We start from the raw sequence: 17,618 nt of genomic DNA, 5'->3' as shown, positions 1-17,618 counted from the left end.
CAACCACTAACCTGGGAGTAGCACTTGAGTTCTGTTGGATGTGGCCTGCAAATAAAAGGAGGTGAAAGAAGATTAGTACTTACCTGCCCGATTAGTTTTGGCACCTGTGGAGGCTGGGGAGGAACTATTGCTAGTATCACCAGCAAGGGATGTTCGACTAGAATGAAAGGTTGGTGTTGGTCGTTTCAACTTGCTACCTGTTGATGGAATAACCTTTAAAAAACAAAAAAGATTCATATCACCTTGGTAAATCTGATAGAAATTCAATTTTAAGAGACTAATCTCTTAATCTCTAATTAAAGGTAAAGGTAAATGCCCTCCCGTTGATCGTCGATTTGCTCGAGCGGGCCCAGTAACGTCTCCATTGGAGACTTTGTTGTTACTGTGTCTGGCATATCGAATACTCTCAGTAGCTTGCCGGGCTCTCCGAGAGGGGCGGAGGAATCGAACTCGGGTCGGCCATGTTGGCCGCTTGTAAGGCGAACGCCCTACCCGCTGTGCTATCGCTCCAGCCCAATCTCTAATTGCGTGCATTTATCAGATCAAATCTCTAATTAAAAAGCAAATTAAAAGTCCAAGAAAACAAATATTAATTTTGATACTTCTCAAAATAAAGATTTTATCTTCCAATTTGAAAGTTGAAAATATTTTCCAATAGCTTTTCACTGATAAATTTTTACAAAAAAATGAGGGAACAAAATACCCTCAAAGAGGAAGACTATATTGGTTGGACTAACAGAAATACCGTATGTGAGTAAAGGAAGAAAAATCCAGTTAATCCCATTTATCAAAGTCTAGTGGTTAGAAATTAGATATATACATTCTAACCTCAAATATTTTAATTTTTTTTCTTGTTTTGTTTTTAGCAGTGTAAAGGTTTACTCTTGGGTCTCACTCAGGGATCACTCCTGGCAGGGCTCGGGGGACCAAATGGGGTACTGGGTACGGAACCGAGATCTGCCACATGAAAGCAAACACCCTACCTGCTGTACTATCTCTTCAGACCCCCAAATATTTAATATGGAATATTAGTATTTAATATGAAAATATAAATATTACTCTAATCTCTCTTTCCCAAGCAGGTTTAAAACTTCAGTTGAGATCTTTCATATCCTCAGCACCCAGATTAAAGCTTTTCTGGAAGAGAGGGTCAGTAAAAATTTGAGGGGCTGGAGAGACAATACGGTGGTTACGGAGCTTGTCTTGCATGTAGACAACCCCAGCACTGCATATAGTCCCCTGAGTATTACCCCAGTGATCCCAGAATGCAGCACCAGGAGTAAGTCCTGTGCATGCTGAGTGTGGCCCAAACAACACAACTTGTTGGATGACCAAATGATGTATAAAAGCATATCCTAAACTGGAAAAGAGCCAGAAACATGTACATTATCATTATTACTGCTATTGGCAGGATCTACGTTTTCTATTTGAGTATGTGTATGTGGCTTTTCTTTTTTTTTTTTGTGATAATGGTAGACAAGTAAAAAAATTAAAAAAATATATATTCTTTGAATTTCACTCATGGTACTGTACAAGTAAAATTCTTCCTGAAACCAATTGTGTACATTGTTTTCCAGGACCTTTAATATAATATATAAACAGAAGAGTAAAAAAAAAACATTTTAGAAGTTTCTTGTATTTCTTTAAGTTATAAAGAACTCGGACAACGCGACAGAAATTGATTAACATTCAAGCAAAAACCCTCCTGGCCCACACAGGAGGAAGAGCACCAGTTTCAGAAGATTTTGACTGTGAGCATGAGATTGTGAGATTTTGATTGAGATCCCAGGCTTGGAGTCTATACCAGGACAGCAATCAATAAGGAAAGATGAAACCTCAGAGAAACACAAGGTAAAAATCTTAAGATTAAAAAAGAAAAACCCAAAACCAGGCTAATCGATCAGAATCCTATGAGAATTGGCATTTCATAATGAAAACATTTAAAATTTTAAAACTTTGGAAACTTTCATGAAACTGGAGCCACTGAGCAAGAAGAAAGGCAAGATAAGCAGGTTGAATCTTGGGGTTTTAGTGGAGGTAAGTCTCCACAGATCATGTTCCAAACCATTAATTTTCTGAATTGTATTTTAATGTGGAATGGAATGAAGCCCCAAGCAGCAGTTTATTTGCAGGCATTGGCTTCTTGTACCTCCCACTTTCTCTGGCTCAAGTTTCAAATGACTGAATCTTGTACTATCTTTTGAGGTACAAGAACCCAATGTTTTTCAGCATGAATTAGAATACAAATTGTACTGCTATTAGACAAGACGCTATAGTCCATGTTTCATTTCTGAAACACTGCTCTTCCAAAAGTGCTTAGGCAATTTTAATGACTGCACTTGAACATGCTTAATTATTGGTGTGTGTATTTAAATCAAGGATAGAGAAACCCAAGTGCTCAGGCCAAGACATTCAGAAATGAAAATCTGAAGCTCATTATAGTGGTCACCAACAATGTGCTGAAGTAGGCAGCACCCACACCTCATCCCAACTACCCTGGAGCTGAGGATCAGAGCAGGACACCAGTCATTTTTCTGTTCTAAGCAAAGATGGAATACCACTGAACATGCATCATAGTTGAATTTCAAGTGTTCATAACTCGTCTGCTATCTGATGTTTGGAGACTCTAAGAGGCCTGGTTATAAACAGTCTCAGTAAACAAATCATCAGGAATGATCGGTGTTTATCATCCTGAACAAATATCATCTTAAAGATGGTTACACAATTCAATTTTGGGGTTAGTTCTCTTATATGTCTCCAATTTTGGTGAATTCGAGTTAGAAACCCCTGAAAAACATCTGATTAGCCGAGTCAGCTGTGAGAGCAAGCACCATAAAGATAGAAAAGAACAGGGATTCGTGTCTGGAGAAGTAGCTGGTCAAGTTCTAGGCAAGAGCAAGGGCCTTGTCTTGACTCTGTCCTTAATGAGCAAAGTCATACTCTACCTCGGGGCTGGGCAGCTGGAGGTCAGGATAGTGGCTGTCCCTGACAGGGGTGCCAGCTTTACTGTTTATCAACCAGGGTTTGTCATAACAGCGAGAGAACTGAAGTGGAGTCTGTGAAATGGAAATCCAAAGGGAAGGGCAGGAACAATTGAAAATGGAACAACAGAAAGGGAGCAAATTGAGAACATAAAAAAATAAATAGGAGACACTAAATTTTAAAGAAACAGAAAACAAAATAAAATGTGTATCAGTCCAACAGGATGAAAGAGACCACACGGGAAGATGATAGCATTCTTCATACGTGACCCACTGTAGCAACAAGCTTATCTGTTAGCTCCAGCTGTACAACTAGTGCCTGGATTTTCAGAGTTCTTCACTCTGGATGAGCTCAAACTGGGAATATGTAGAAATAAGCACTTCTGACTTAATGACCTGAATACAGTTTAATAAATATCCTCTGCAATGGTCATAAAGGTCCTGAATGTGTTTGCTACCAGGACCTGGCTGTGTGCTCTAGGCAGATCCTGGTCTGTCTTTATGTTCCTTTCCTCACTGGATATTTTGCCAACTACCCTGAAAAAGAAAGCTGCAAAGATGGAAACAGGGAAGAAGACTTAATGGATACAAGTACAAACCTTGGTGCCACTGGCTGGGGTGGCTGGAGAAGATGGCATGGAAGTACAGCTGTGGTTGCTCTGACTAGCACTTGAGCTGGAGCGCGTAGGGGAGGCTGCCCGGGAAGATGGCTTGGACCTTCGACCCCGTGATCGGAAGGGGGTCATTGCCTGAGATGCTCCCTCTGGCAGGATGAATTTCTCTCTAAGTTCGATGTTAGTTCTACCTCGTGCTATAAAGACAATAAACATACACAAGATATCAATCTAATATATACTTATATTGAAAAGTCATACACTTGCTTGACCCCATGATAACAGTTTCACAGTTAAATGCTTAGTGCTATTTGCACATTGTTTTAAAGGGGATGAATTCATGATTTAATCAGCCTTGTTATGATTCTTACCCATAGCAGACACATCAACTCATAAGTACCGGAGTGTGCTACAGAAAGGGTAAGAATCACCCGCTTCTGTTTTTTATGGTTTCTCCTGGACAGTGTTCCTGGGGTAAGCACTGCAACAGCCATAAATTTTGGGGGTTAATTAGAGCCCCCCCCCCCCTTTCTCTTGGGATTCATAAGTCTTTTGGGCTCAACTTTAACAGGACATATGGTAATGGAATAGTGGGAAAAAACCCATAGTTGAAATCAACATTGTTCAACTCCTTTATATGAATTCAGATGTTAATAACCACAAAGGAAAGGGTTCAGGGAACTCTTACGTCAGTAAAATGATCAGGATGGAATGAAAAAGTAGTACAAATGTGGGAGGGGTAGAGAGGGGAAAGAAGGGGGAACAGAGGGAGAGTATGAGTGCTCACGCTCAAGACTGTGCAAAACACTTGCCAATGAGCAGCTGTGAAGTAAAAATCTGAAAGCTGTTAGAAGCCCAAGAGACATCTACCTGTAAGTAGGAGATCATAGGGTGGAAGGAAACTGAAAGCAGCACTGAAGGTCAGTCAGTTCTGTCCTGGGGCCTTCTGATGCAATCAAACCACAACCTAACATCTGGATTTGGTCAGAAGATACTAAGAATGGCCAAGACATGTTACGTGTGAAAGATACTAACTTAAAAGAAAGAATTCCTCTGGTTATCGTCCTATGATACTTCACAATGAAAAATATTAGCCTGCAATAACCTTACTTCCTCAATCATCCTAAATTGTTCACATTTCTGAATGCAGTGTATTATTACTACTATTATTTTTATTTAAGCACTAGGGAATAAATCCAAGGTCTCACACATAAAAAACAAATGCTCTAACTGAGCTACATTCCTAGCCCTACTGGGCAGACCTAAACAAACAGGGCTTCTTCCGGTGAATCCTGGGAAAAGGAAACCTTACAAATATTTACATTCTATTATTTCCTTCCCCTTCAGGCACCCCAGCAATGTTGGTGACACCAGGGTTACACCTGGTGTTGCCTGAGAGGCTGTGAAGTACAAGGGGTTGAATCTGGGCCTTGTGCATGCTGGGCACGCACTCTAACACTCTATGTTGCTGGCCCTTATCATTTTCATTTTGGCATTTGGGTCACACATGTGCTCAGGGCTTATGCCTGGCTGTGCTCAGGGATCATTCCTGGCAGTGTTCAGAGGATTTACATGGCTCCTGGGATCTACCAGAAATTAGCCACATACAAGGCTATACTATTATATATACTACACTATTAGTGTATGTGTGTGTATGCAAAAATACCCTAGGAGCATTCCTCTATGCTCTATATGCCTTGTTTGATTTCAATAAGCTGCAAAGTATTTTAAATTTCATAGCTGTCCAATGGGCTGGAACGATAGCACAGCGGGTAGGACATTTGCCTTGCAAGCAGCCAACATGGCCAACCTGAGTTCGATTCCTCCGCCCCTCTCGGAGAGCCCGGCAAGCTACCGAGAGTATCTCGCCCTCACAGCAAAGCCTGGCAAGCTCCCCGTGACGTATTCGATATGCCAAACACAGTAACAACAAAGTCTCACAATGGAGATGTTACTGGGCCCACTCGAGAAAATCGATGAACAACAGGAGGACAGTGACAGATGTCCAATTAATTCAACTATTCATGATGATTTTTAATTTGCTTGTAATTTTTTTTTTTTTTGTGAGGACCATGTGTACAGGGCTTAGGGGCTAATATAAGGTACCAGATGCAAGACAAATTCCTTATCTCTTTACAATCTCTCTGGTCCCATTCAAAACTAAATATAATGATGTGTTAAACTATTTGGTAAAAAAAAATTTTTTTTTTGTGGGGGGAGTTTACAACACGCAGTGCTTAGGGCTTACTCTGGGTTCTACACTCAGGAATCACTCCTACATTGCTGTGGGGGGACCATAGGTGGTACTGGGGATTGAATCTGGGTTGGCTATGTGGCAAATGCTCTGTCTGCTGTACTATCTAACTGGCCCTCCTGCAAAAAAATTTTTGTGCACATCTAAGGTGGTATTGGGACATTTCCTCAGGACAAAAAATTTTGGGGAGAGAAAGGACGCACATAGTTTTTGATGAATGTCACTAATGTCCAAAATCATACCAACATATGCTTTCAAAATAATGTACGAGTATACTCATTTACTTCACACTGTCTAGTGCTCAGTGAGTTAAAAGGTAGAGCCCAAGAGGCCAGGGAGATATGGGGCATATATTCTGCTGAGTTCTGCTACAGTGATCTCTGAGCAGAGTCAGGTATACACCATGAATGAACACTGCTGGGTTTGCCCTCCCTCCCACAAACAAAAATTAAATCAAAAGTCTTTAACAATGTAATTTTCTAGGATTTTTTTTCTCTCTAGGAGTGCTCTGGGTTTACTCCTGGTGACATTTAGTTCTGTAGTGCTGGGGACCCGAAAAGGCAGCACGTGCAGTGACCAAGGCTAAAACTCTCTAGTATTTTGTGAATTCTTCAGTATAATATTCTCTATAGTTCCAGGGAGTCAAAAAAATAAAATGAATGAATAAAACAATCTATCTCAGTGGTGCGTTGATAAGTCACAGTAATCTTCAAATACCTTATAGTGTCAGGGAACCTTTTTTCTTTTCAATGTTCATACTTTTCCAAGTCACTCATTACATCTACCCCAGCCTGCAAGCATTCACCTCCTAGCACAGTTTTTTTTTTTTTTTTGCTTTTTGGGTCACACCCGGCAATGCACAGGGGTCACTCCTGGCTCTGCGCTCAGGAATTACTCCTGACGGTGCTCGGGGGACCATATGGGATGCTGGGAATCGAACCCGGGTCGCCCGCGTGCAAGGCAAACACCCTACCCGCTGTGCTATCGCTCCAGCCCCCCAGCACAGTTTTTGATCTGACTGACTGAAAGGGGATTACCCTGTCTGTCCCTAGACTGCTGGGGAGTTCCTGACTCTGTAATCAATGGAATGAGATGATTATTGGGGCTCTGGGAGGGCACTTCTGAAAAGGCACAGAGGAAAGCCTTACCTTGTTTGCTCCAGGGATGCTGGAAAAGCCTACTATGTTCCACAGAAAATAGCTCCTGGATAGCCCTCCCAATTCTTTGGGTTTCCAATTTTTAAATATCAAGATAAAAACAAAGCAAGCAGTATTCTCCTTGGCCAGCAGTATAATTTCATTGAAAATAAGAGCAAGTAGAGCAGGCAGCAGACAGGCAACCAGGTATTCCGAACGGTCACATGCACTATCCCTTCTATTTTTTTTTCCCCATAGAGGCCACGCCCAGCAGTGCTGGGGAGAGAGAGGGCAGGGCGATCCCCAGCGATGCTCAGTCTGGCAGTGTGGAGGTGATAAGTGCCCAGGCTGGCAGTGTTCAGGAGGGCCATGCAATGCCAAGATCAGACTCAGGGTCAGCACATGCTAGGCATGTGCTCTATCTACCATCTCCATCACCTGAGTTATATTTCCCAATTATATCTTCTAAATTCTATACAACAAGAAAGGTAAGACCCTTATTAACTGATTTAGAAAGGAAAATGGCGTTTTGAGGGGGCTGGTCAGGGCACACCCGGCAGTGCTCAGGACCTACTGGCTCTATACTCTGGGATCATTCTTGGAAGAGTTCAGGAAACCATATGGGGTGCTGGAGATGGAGCCAGGTCAGTCACATGCTGGAAAATGCCTGAGTGATTATCTATAATCTATCACTCTTCATTTATTTTATGTTCCAGGGCCACACCCTATGGTATCTAGGGGACCTTGTGGTGCCTGAGACTTGAACCTGGGGCATCTGGGTGTGCACCAAAGCATGCCCCACATCTTTGAACCAGTTCCCTGGTCCCTATTCCTTGATTATAATGAAAAAGGACTTTTAAATCAAGGAAACTGGTTTATAATAAAACTCTGAGTCAATTAAACGCTTTCAAGTTTTATCAGAACAGGTGATCTCAAAATTGACTCTATCTTTCTATCTGGATCAAAGCTAGCACCTCACAGAAGCAGCTAACTGTTCTATTGCTCAACTACATCTCCAGTTAAAAATGAACTATTTTCTATTTTTATTTTTTGTTCTATTTTTGTCCACACCCGGTGAGGCTCAGGGTTTACTCCTGGCTCTGTGCTCAGGATCACTCTTGACTGATTCAGGGGACTATATAGGGTGCTGAGGATTAAACCTGGGTCAACCGCATGCAAGGCAAGTGCCCTACCTGCTATGCTACTTCTCTGTCCCCAAATTAATTTTTTTTTTTTTAAAAGATAGAACTCCTCATGAAAACTATTACTGTGGTTTGTTACAGTGCATTCAGAATGAGCTGAAATCAGAGGAACTATTTATGGACATATCTGAATGAATGTGAGAAACGTACCCCCTTTAGTCTGTCCTCTAAATGCTTCAGACTATGATTATAAATCACTTCCAAATAAGTTATGTAACTGTACTCTAAACATTTCTGCTAGATTTATAAATAAATCTTAATAATTGAGTTATGCAGGCAGAAACAGAAACACATGGTGGGCATGTTGGGGGGTATGTTTGATTCCAAGATACACAGCACAGTGGTTTAAAGAACATACTCTAGAACCGGACTGCTTTGGATTTTAATCCTGATTCTGTCATTAGCCGTCTGTCCTTGGGCAAGTTATTTAAAATTTTTATGCTTCAATTTCATATTCTGCAAAATGGAGATAATAATAGTATCTAACTGTGATAGAGGTATAAAGGTGTTATTTGAAAAGTATTTACAATAATGTGTGGCACACAAAGTGCTATTTAGAAGAACTTATTAAAGAAACAGAAATTCAGAAAAAAATTCCATGGGTCCTGTCTTAGGAGGAGTATTTTAACTGTCAACTTATAATTATTAGAAAGTTATGGTTTGGCTGTTTCCAAGTATCCATATTAAGGCAGCAGATACCGAGAGACAGGAGAAGCTATTGTTTAAGAAGCAAAGCCATTCTCAATGGGCTAGGGCGTGGGTAACAGGAACAAAGCTTAAAAGCCAACCTATGGGAGACTGACTGGAAATCGAAGAGCTGGAATCAGAGCGCTTTATTTTAGTCCCGGGATGGTGAACTAGAATAAAAAATATATAAACACAAGAAACAGAGAGAGCAGGAACGCAGAAACTGGTCAAGAGAGAAACTGGCAGACAAAGGGGGAGCCTCCTGTATATCCACATGCAGGTCTGCTAACAGGAGAAAGGAAAGGGAGTTGTGGAAAAGGATTTAGCAGAGGGTCACAGAGGTAATCCTCACACTCTAGCTGCAGGGCCACCACTCAGACTGAGCATAACACTCTTCTCTGCCAGAGCACTGGCATGCCAGCCTTTTTGTGTTTAGCAGAGAGATACCACCTTGTCTTCTTGCGTGATTATCTGTCTTAAGAAATGTGTGGGCCCCTGCTAGGGATCCTTTATACTCCCACCTGGTTACGAGAGCTTCCCAGTCCCTTTCTGCATGGGAGGGGACAGCCCTCCCTGTGTCTCAGGGACAGGTCTCTAAAGAAACCCCGAGCACTGACTGGAACCCTAAAGGGTTTCTTGGGTCCCTTTCTAATAAACGCAAACACAAAACATTCAATGACACTGTGACTTCCTATTTTCCCTGCAGCATTCCCCTAAGAGCATAAACCTTTCCCGGGTTTTCTTGCTGGTACCAAGATCTAATTTGGCTAGTGGGACATCTGAGCAGCTTAACTGAACAGCAGACCCCACCACCACCACTTTCTGTGGCATCAAAGAGCTATGGTGAGGGTGTATCCGCCATGGAACACATGTTCAGGATTGTTCCTTACCTCGGCAGGGGTCGTTTTTCACTAAAAATTCATCCAGGGCCATCCATCCTCCACCGACGCGAACCATCACTGTGCTGCGCAGGATGCGGACCAGCCGCAGCTGCTGGGAGTCCCCGAACTGCAGGACCAAGGGAGACTGATGAGTGAGGATGCCTTAGAGCATACAGAGGCTTCTTTCTAGAGCAGACTGTATTCAGAGCGAATGACAATGTGGTAGTCTGGGGAGAACTTTTATCCCCAATCTGCACTTTTTCACGAAGAATTTAAAATATGGAAAAATCAAAAATAGTATCAAGCGAAAGACCGGTGTCTTGCTTTGCTTTCCATTGGGATGAAGCTACTCTTCGACGGCCACATCAAAAGGGCAGGATGTAGGACAGACAGAACCATTAAGGCTTTTGCAATTGAAACTCAATAGTTTTTGTTGTTATGCTAGTTTGTTTCATAAGAGAAAAGGCGAATATAAGATTGATGTCAATTTCTGAATACAGTATGCTCAAAAATGAAAATGAAAAATAGGAGTAACATTCCAAGCTTAAGTAAACCCGTGCAAAGCATCATCATTCTTATAAGTTAGAAGAATATTTGATTTTCCACATCAGATTTTCAGAAAAGAAATCCTTAGTATTCCCTAATTGTGATAACACCAGCAGAATTTTTTTTTTTTAGCTAAATGATTAGGTAACACATACTAAAATTTTGGTGAAAGAATTAAAATTTTAATTTATAATACTGATTAAACATAGCATTCAACAATCATCTTTGGATGTTAAGGCAACTTTTGTTATTTACTTATCCCTTGCCTTAACATTCCCATTTCTCATCTCTGCTAATATCTGTAGTTTTCCATTATGTGAAATAGCCATTTTTCCAAAATAGAGCATGGGGTAACAAAAAAGAATCATGACAAGATCAGAAAAAAATAAAATCAGACATTTGGAGAAACAGAATTTCTAAAATTTGAATCAAGGAAAATGTTTGTGGGAGAGGGGGAAGAGAGAATCACATAATTAGGATTTTCAAAGTTACAAGAAGTGTAACTTTGAAAAAGGCATAAAAATTGAAAATGCCAGAAAGGGTGTTTGAAGACATAAAACCAACCTCCTTTAAATTAATGTATTTGTGGCAATTCTGCATATCATTTGGCACTGACTCAAGTGCAACTTTTTATATAGGCAAGGTGGCTGAAAAATTTCACCCCCTCCCCAGTCCTTTACTTTGAAAGTCAAACAGGCCGAGATCTTTCATCTCATAGAGCTGTTAAGTTTCTACTGAAGTGGCTACAGCAAAAGCACCGCGTGGAATAAAGAGCACTGAAGTGGGGACCAGAGGTGTGAGAGAAGAAAGTCCTGTCCTGGGAAGGAAGCTGCCCCTTTGGCCTCTGAGGCAGTCACTCTCAGATGCTGGTTTCTGTGAGTGAAAAAGAGGAGTCCCTAGGGAGGAATCAAGGATTCTGCTAGTGTCAATGGCAGTGACGGGCTACATGCCATTTGGGATTTTCTCTGGAGCAACGAGATAAAGAAAAAAAGGGCCCATCTCATCTCCCAAAACTTCAAGATATACTATAAACTTCCATTTACTGTAATCTATGACTCATTAGCTTTTAATGTGAATTACTTCATTTATTACTATTTCTTCCTTCTGAGTTTCTTACGAAAGCTCTCTCTCAGAGATTTTAACTTGTTTCTGGTGAGCTATGGGGAGAGGGAGGTTTGGTCCACACCAGGAGCCAAAGTGGCAAAGGAAGTTGAGGTCAGACTAAGGTGTGGTGGAAGGGGTGACAGTAACTCTAAAAATGGGGGTGTGAGCAAACTTGGCAGAGCTGGGTTGTCAGTAAGGCAGAAACCTCAGTAAAGAGTCTAAAGGGCAATACTCACATCTGTTTCTACCTCCCACAGAAAATCACAGTAGCCTTGGTTCTTACAACAGCTCTGACAAATGGCAGGCATGTGGTCCTTGAGGTAACGGATGCCTCATACGTAAAAGGAACTTCTGACCTTTTCAGAGGCCATGCCCAGCTATGCTCAGGGCTTCCTCCTAGTGGTGCTCTAGGGACCAAAGGTGGGGATGAAATTTGGGCCAGCAGTGTGCAAGGCAGGTGCCTTATGTGCTATACTCTCTCTCTCTCTCTCTCTCTCTCTCTCTCTCTCTCTCTCTGGCTCTAAAACAAACTTCTATTTCCAACACTGGAACGAACTCATCTGACAATGTTTATCAATGGAGCACAAGAAGAGGATGTCAGCACCTCTTCAAAGGCCAGGCAGGGATGTAGCTGAGGTGCAGAAAGCTTACCTGCCTTACGTATATGAGGCCTTGGTGAACGTTCAGCCCCAGGCAGTGAAAAACAACAAAAACAAAAATCCCAAATAAAAACAAACAAAACCCAAAGAGCTCTGATACCCTCTTGCAGACATCAGTCAAAAGGCATTTCCTGTAGGTATTACTGGGCACCCTCATGCAATGATATTTTAAATTCGCTGTTTTGCCTTTAATCTCTTTCCCACTGACCCAGAATGTTACTGTAGTTAGTGATAACTGAGTGACTGGAACTGAGTGAAAATAAACTCTTATGTGTTTTAGACTCTTCTGTGTCCTAACAGGTTTTATTCATGCAACTTCCTTCCATCTGAAGACACAGGACCCCAGAACCCTCTAAAAAGATCTAAAAGGTTAGTGTTGCCAAGTGGAGTCAAAAGCATTCAATCTCTTTTTATATGTCTAAATTGAATCCCACTCCAGTTTAGCTGGCTGGCATGGACAGCAAATTTAAGCCTATGGTCAATGTTGAGTCCAACACTATACTTATCTGGTATCTTATAATTATAAATCAGGTCATAATTATAAAATATAAATACAAGTTGCTGTATATATTAGTGTATTTAGTATCCCAGGAACTTGTGACTTAAACGTAATATTTGTGCTGACTATTAAAAGGTTTTGGTATAAACCAGAAACTGCACAATCTGCTATCCTGACTTCTAACATTGAAGTCTAAGTCCAAGTTCTGTTGAGCAGTGGGATGGTTTGATAAGCAGAACTTCAATTTCCCATTTCTTATTGCTTATAACTCAATCCAGCTTGATATCACTATGTGTAGCCATATAATTTTGAACAAGAAAATTCACCTCCTTAAAATAATAAAACAAGATCTTTTGTCCTTATGATGCTAAGATAGCTTTATAATGCTAGTCCAATTGGCCATTTCTCCACTTGGTAACATAACCAGATGTGGCCCATGCATGCTTCAGATGATGTCCTTTCCCCAGAGCACAGAACAGGCAGCATTAGCTACACAGACCATTTCCACCGAGAAGGGGAATGTTGCAAGTCACACTGTACCTGGTTGCCGAGGAAGAACTATAGACAGTAATAAGAAAGGATGAAGGAGACAGAAGAGAGAGAGAAAAAGAACATTTTGTCAAATTAATACTGAAAAATGAAAATTATGCATTCATGTTACCAGTCTTCAAGTATGGTGACACATACTGACTACTCCATTAAGCTCTTGACATGGGAACACGATTTTATAAACGAAGACCTAACTTTTCTACTCTCTTCTGCCCTGCTAACTAATCTCTCTCATAGGAATTTTTTTTCCCTCTCTCATAGGAGTTTGAAAAAGCAACAAGAAAACAAAATCTAAGAAGCAAAAAATTATTTGGAACTTGATTATCTAAATATCCTATGTTGGACCAGGGTAGAGTCATCGTACAATTTTCTTGTTTGTTTATGGGCCACACCTGGCATGCTCAAGGGTTACATCTGGCCCTGTATTCAGGATAACACCTGGCAGTGCTCAGGGGACCATATGGGATGCCGGGAATCAACCCAGGCCAGCTGTGTGCAAGAAATACCCTACCCACTTTGGCCTCTCATTGTGCATTCTTAAGCGACAGCAGCAAAGTGTGCCTTTGGTGTATCCTGAAAGCACTTCCGGTGTACTCCCTAACATGGGTTTTCTTGTTTCTCATTTATACACGTAACAGTGCAGCTGGACTTTTGTTTTTTTTTTAAATCTTTCTTGCCAATCCTAGATTTTCCTTAGGTCTTTAGGAAATCCTGAATATACTTTAGGATTTAGCTGCTGAAGAGAAACTCTTTTTTCAGACCCTATTATACCCTAAGCATGGTCCCCTACCCCAGAGCTAAAATAGTACAGTTCCCTGTGCTATTCTATTCCATACACTCAAGGAATTCTAGGGAAAGTTACTGAGTGTGGTATCATCCTGGGTATCCAGGCCCAGACTGTAGCCTAGGTCAGAAGAAACTCAGGACCTCTGAGTCTTGACACAGTTCCAGCAATCCTCTCTAAGCCTGGGAGTGACCAGCTGTGCTAGAAATTAAAAAGAGACTACAGTCATCCAGATATGGCATTGTTTTTCAGACCAAACTATGGGGATGGGGAGCACTATTCTTAGTTTGTTGTTTGGCATCTGTAGAGAGGAGGGCTGGAAAACTCAGGCTCCAACAGTCTCGGTCCTTAAAGCAGTGGCAGAAGGAAGGCGGAATTGGTAAGTTGGCCTCTTCAGTTTTCTTTTACCTGTAAGGGTCACCTGTGAGGAAGATCACCACGAAAAACTCATTTTCTTTTCCTTACCCGGTATTTATTTTCTCCAATCTGCTCCACTTGAAACCTTTTTGCACATTTGCACTGAGCCACTTGTCTTGTGACCTATTGGTTGTAAACAGTGAAAATGTGTGAGAAGTGAAGAGGATTCCTCTTTTGAGAAAAAAAGATTTCTACAGGAAAACAGAGAAAGCTTTTCCTTATATAACTTTTAGACCTTTGAGGCTTTTGACACATGCATTTATCTTCTGAACTAAAACATGCTGTTATTACTGGTATATTTGAGATACCGAGAGTGAAGTATGAAATAAATTCCAAAGTTAACTATGAAATACTTTTTTCGTTTTGGGGCCACACCCTGCGGTGCTCAGGGTTTACTCCTGGTTCAGAGCTCAGGGGTCACTCCTGGAGGACTCAGGGAGCCATATGGATGCTGGGGATCAAACCTGGGTCAGCCGTATGCAAAGCAAGCAGCTTACCCACTAAACATTGTTGCACTCAAAATTCCTTCAGGGACATGTGCTAATGTAACTCATCAAAATCAACTGTCAAAGAAGGCTTATTGTGAATGAATCTGAAGTTCAAGCTAAAAGCCCTAAGTTTCCTGGAAATAAACCCTGGGGTGTTTCAGCGCGCCTAAGACCTGCTCACTGCTTTCCCACCTTAGAATGAACAGATCCAGGAATCTCAAAGCTACTGATAAATTTACCATTTTCAATGCGTTGTTTGAGGAGAAAGTCTGATGGAAACACACTACCTTAAACAATACTTTACACATTTCACCCCTTAATTTTTATATCTGAGTACAATATCCCTGGATTACCTCCCATTCCCCCTGGTATGTTGTTTTGGCCATACCAGGCAATGCTGAGGGGTTACTCCTGATAGTGCTTAGAATCACCAGGATCAAACCCAAGTTGGTGACATGCTTGGCTACAAGTGCCCTACCTGTTGTACTATCACTTGGGCCCCAGCATCTCTGGATTTTGAGGGACAAAGGTCAGGAACAAGAGAGCAGTTTGCTTTAAGCAGCATGGTATCTTTGAACTAGAATGCATGTATGGAGGGCTGGAGTGATAGTAGATTAGGGAGGACGTTTGTCTTGCATGCAACTGACCTGGATTTGATCCCCAGCATCCCACATGGTCTGCTGAGCACTGCCAGGATTAGTTCCTGAGTGCAGAGCCAGGAGTGACCCCTGAGCATTGCTGGGTGTGACCCCAAAAATAAAAAAATAAATAAACTCTTAAAAAAAATTCATGTGTAAGGTTCTCTGTAAACTTTACAGAGTAAAGAATTAATTTAAACTGACCCAGAGAACTCAACAGTCTGAGATCCTCTAGGACAGGCAATACCATCCAAACAGGGATCCTAAACATAGCGCAGAAACAGTTACTTCCCAAGGGTTAAGTCACGGCTGATACGATAATTGTACCTCAGCTAGACTTAGGAAAGTAGGAATCTATGATCAGAAATGTACTCAAACAATGTTTTCTGTACCTCATCCTCAATTTTGTCGGCATCTGTGGTTGGTCGATAAGCATCCTTGTTGGGATGGAGAGCAGCTACAAATTCATAGTAATCAATGTAGCCATCCCCATCTCTGTCAAAAATGTCTGCAACAGCAGTCATCTCTAGCTTCGTGGTAGGGAACTCTAGAGAAAAAGAACATTTGGGAACATTAAAACTGCTTACATAGTTGCTTGGGGTTACACAAATACTATTGAAAAACTTTTATTTTCTTGATTTTCCCCTGAAAAACAAAATATATCTATTTTAGGAAGTGTTTTAAAATATAAAAAGCACACCAGAAGACAACACCGAATGACCTGTAGCTGTTAAGCAGCGACAGGGATTGAACATGGGCTCCTGCATGCAAAGGATGCTTTACATGTATTCAAAATATTGAGTTGTCTTTCTGGCCCCAGAACTCGTATTGTAAACATTTTACTTATAATCTACTCACAAGTTAGCTTTCTTTTCTATATATACCTCAAACATCTTTTGTCTGACATATCTTCAAAGGATAGCTTTTATTTTAGTTCTCAGAAAAATGATGTTCTTCTCTCCATCAAAGTAATAGATCAATTTTAGTTTTGGTTTTTTTTTTTTGTTACTCCCCAACCCCCATCTGACAGTGCTCAGAGGCTATTCCCAGCTCAGTGTTTAGGGCTTTCTGCCTGCAGTACTATGAGGACCATGTGGTACCAGGAATCAAATCTTCAATTCCCACATACAAAGCATGTGGTATTCCAGTTCTCTGAGCCATTTCCCCAAACAGTCTGATTTTGGTAAGCAGCTACATTACTTGTTCCCTAAGACTATCACTTTTAGCTCAGAGGGCTTATTTATAAAGGATATTACCAGCTTCTCTACATAGTGAGTGCATAGAATCTAAGTGTGTGCCCTGTTTGGAACCACGGCTTCACTCACTGGATGCTAGGATGCCATCGATAAACTCCTGACGTGTTATCTTCCCGTCTTGGTCCTTGTCAATTCGCCGGAAGAAATCCATCACCCGAGATTTTTTGTGATTCATCCAACGCATATACTTTTTCCTCCAGACATCAAAGTCAAAGTTGGCAAATTCCTTCAACTGCAGAGAAATCCAGAGGTGTCAACAAGACCTATCGTTTTGTCCTTCAAATCTGCCCAGAGAACAAAAACTTCCAGACGTTCAGTAAAGCCATGCAGGCCTTTGGGAAGCATACCAACAAGGATAAGTGTGTGGCCTCTTGTGAAGTCATGCTCTTGCTCCTCCATTTAAAGCCAAGTTTAATTCCCACAAGCAGTGGGAGAAACCATAACTAAGCAACTTCCATAGGAAAACCAGAGCCCACGGAACAAGAGGAGGGAAGGCAGCCTTACTTTCCCTCTGCACTTTTCCATGTAAGGGAATGGACTCCACCCCAGGAGAGTAGTCCTTGGCACTCCTCACTTACTGTGATTTTGAAAGAAACTATGATCACGTATAGGACTATTCCAGGAGGCTCATGTATTTTAGAATGAGATTATTTCACTTTTGGCTGGAAACATTAAGAATTCAACCCTGCACGTGAGCACGTTTCTTTGAAAAGTCACTGTCTGATTTCTGTGGTAAATGCTTGGCCTTGACAAATAAAAGGAAGCTTGCTGAAGCAGGCAAGGCAATGTTTAGCTACTATGGACCATGTCAGTGATTCAGACTAAGCATGAATTCCACAGCAGTTTTCCCCCCGGTCTTTCCAACTCTGAAGACAGAAGGAATGGGAGGAAAAAGAAAAAGCCCAAACCAAACTTGAGACTTA

At 41.4% G+C, this 17,618-nt stretch overlaps 1 protein-coding gene across 24 annotated transcripts in view; it reads right to left on the bottom strand.

The window, feature by feature from the left end:
• MACF1 (microtubule actin crosslinking factor 1) overlaps positions 1–17,618 on the bottom strand; it is a 403,924-nt gene that overhangs the window by 2,695 nt on the left and 383,611 nt on the right. For 9 of the 24 annotated variants that reach the window (XM_056123700.1, XM_056123697.1, XM_056123699.1 and 6 more), the window contains 9 exons: positions 16,765–16,927; positions 15,832–15,986; positions 14,362–14,436; positions 13,104–13,121; positions 9,765–9,882; positions 8,976–9,044; positions 3,581–3,792; positions 2,946–3,056; positions 84–213 (listed from right to left, as the gene is read on the bottom strand). In XM_056123700.1, coding sequence (XP_055979675.1) covers positions 84–213; positions 2,946–3,056; positions 3,581–3,792; positions 8,976–9,044; positions 9,765–9,882; positions 13,104–13,121; positions 14,362–14,436; positions 15,832–15,986; positions 16,765–16,927 — 1,051 coding nt within the window. Of the gene's footprint in view, positions 1–83; positions 214–2,945; positions 3,057–3,580; positions 3,793–8,975; positions 9,045–9,764; positions 9,901–13,103; positions 13,122–14,361; positions 14,437–15,831; positions 15,987–16,764; positions 16,928–17,618 lie in introns of all 24 variants that reach the window. The other 15 variants (XM_056123707.1, XM_056123708.1, XM_056123709.1 and 12 more) reach the window with 7 other exon arrangements.

Source organism: Sorex fumeus, unplaced genomic scaffold, assembly GCF_029834395.1.
Source record: "Sorex fumeus unplaced genomic scaffold, SorFum_2.1 ptg000047l, whole genome shotgun sequence".
Lineage (NCBI taxonomy): Eukaryota > Metazoa > Chordata > Mammalia > Eulipotyphla > Soricidae > Sorex > Sorex fumeus.
The sequence above is the reverse complement of the archived record's forward strand: the minus strand, read 5'-3'. Positions and strand labels throughout refer to the sequence as shown.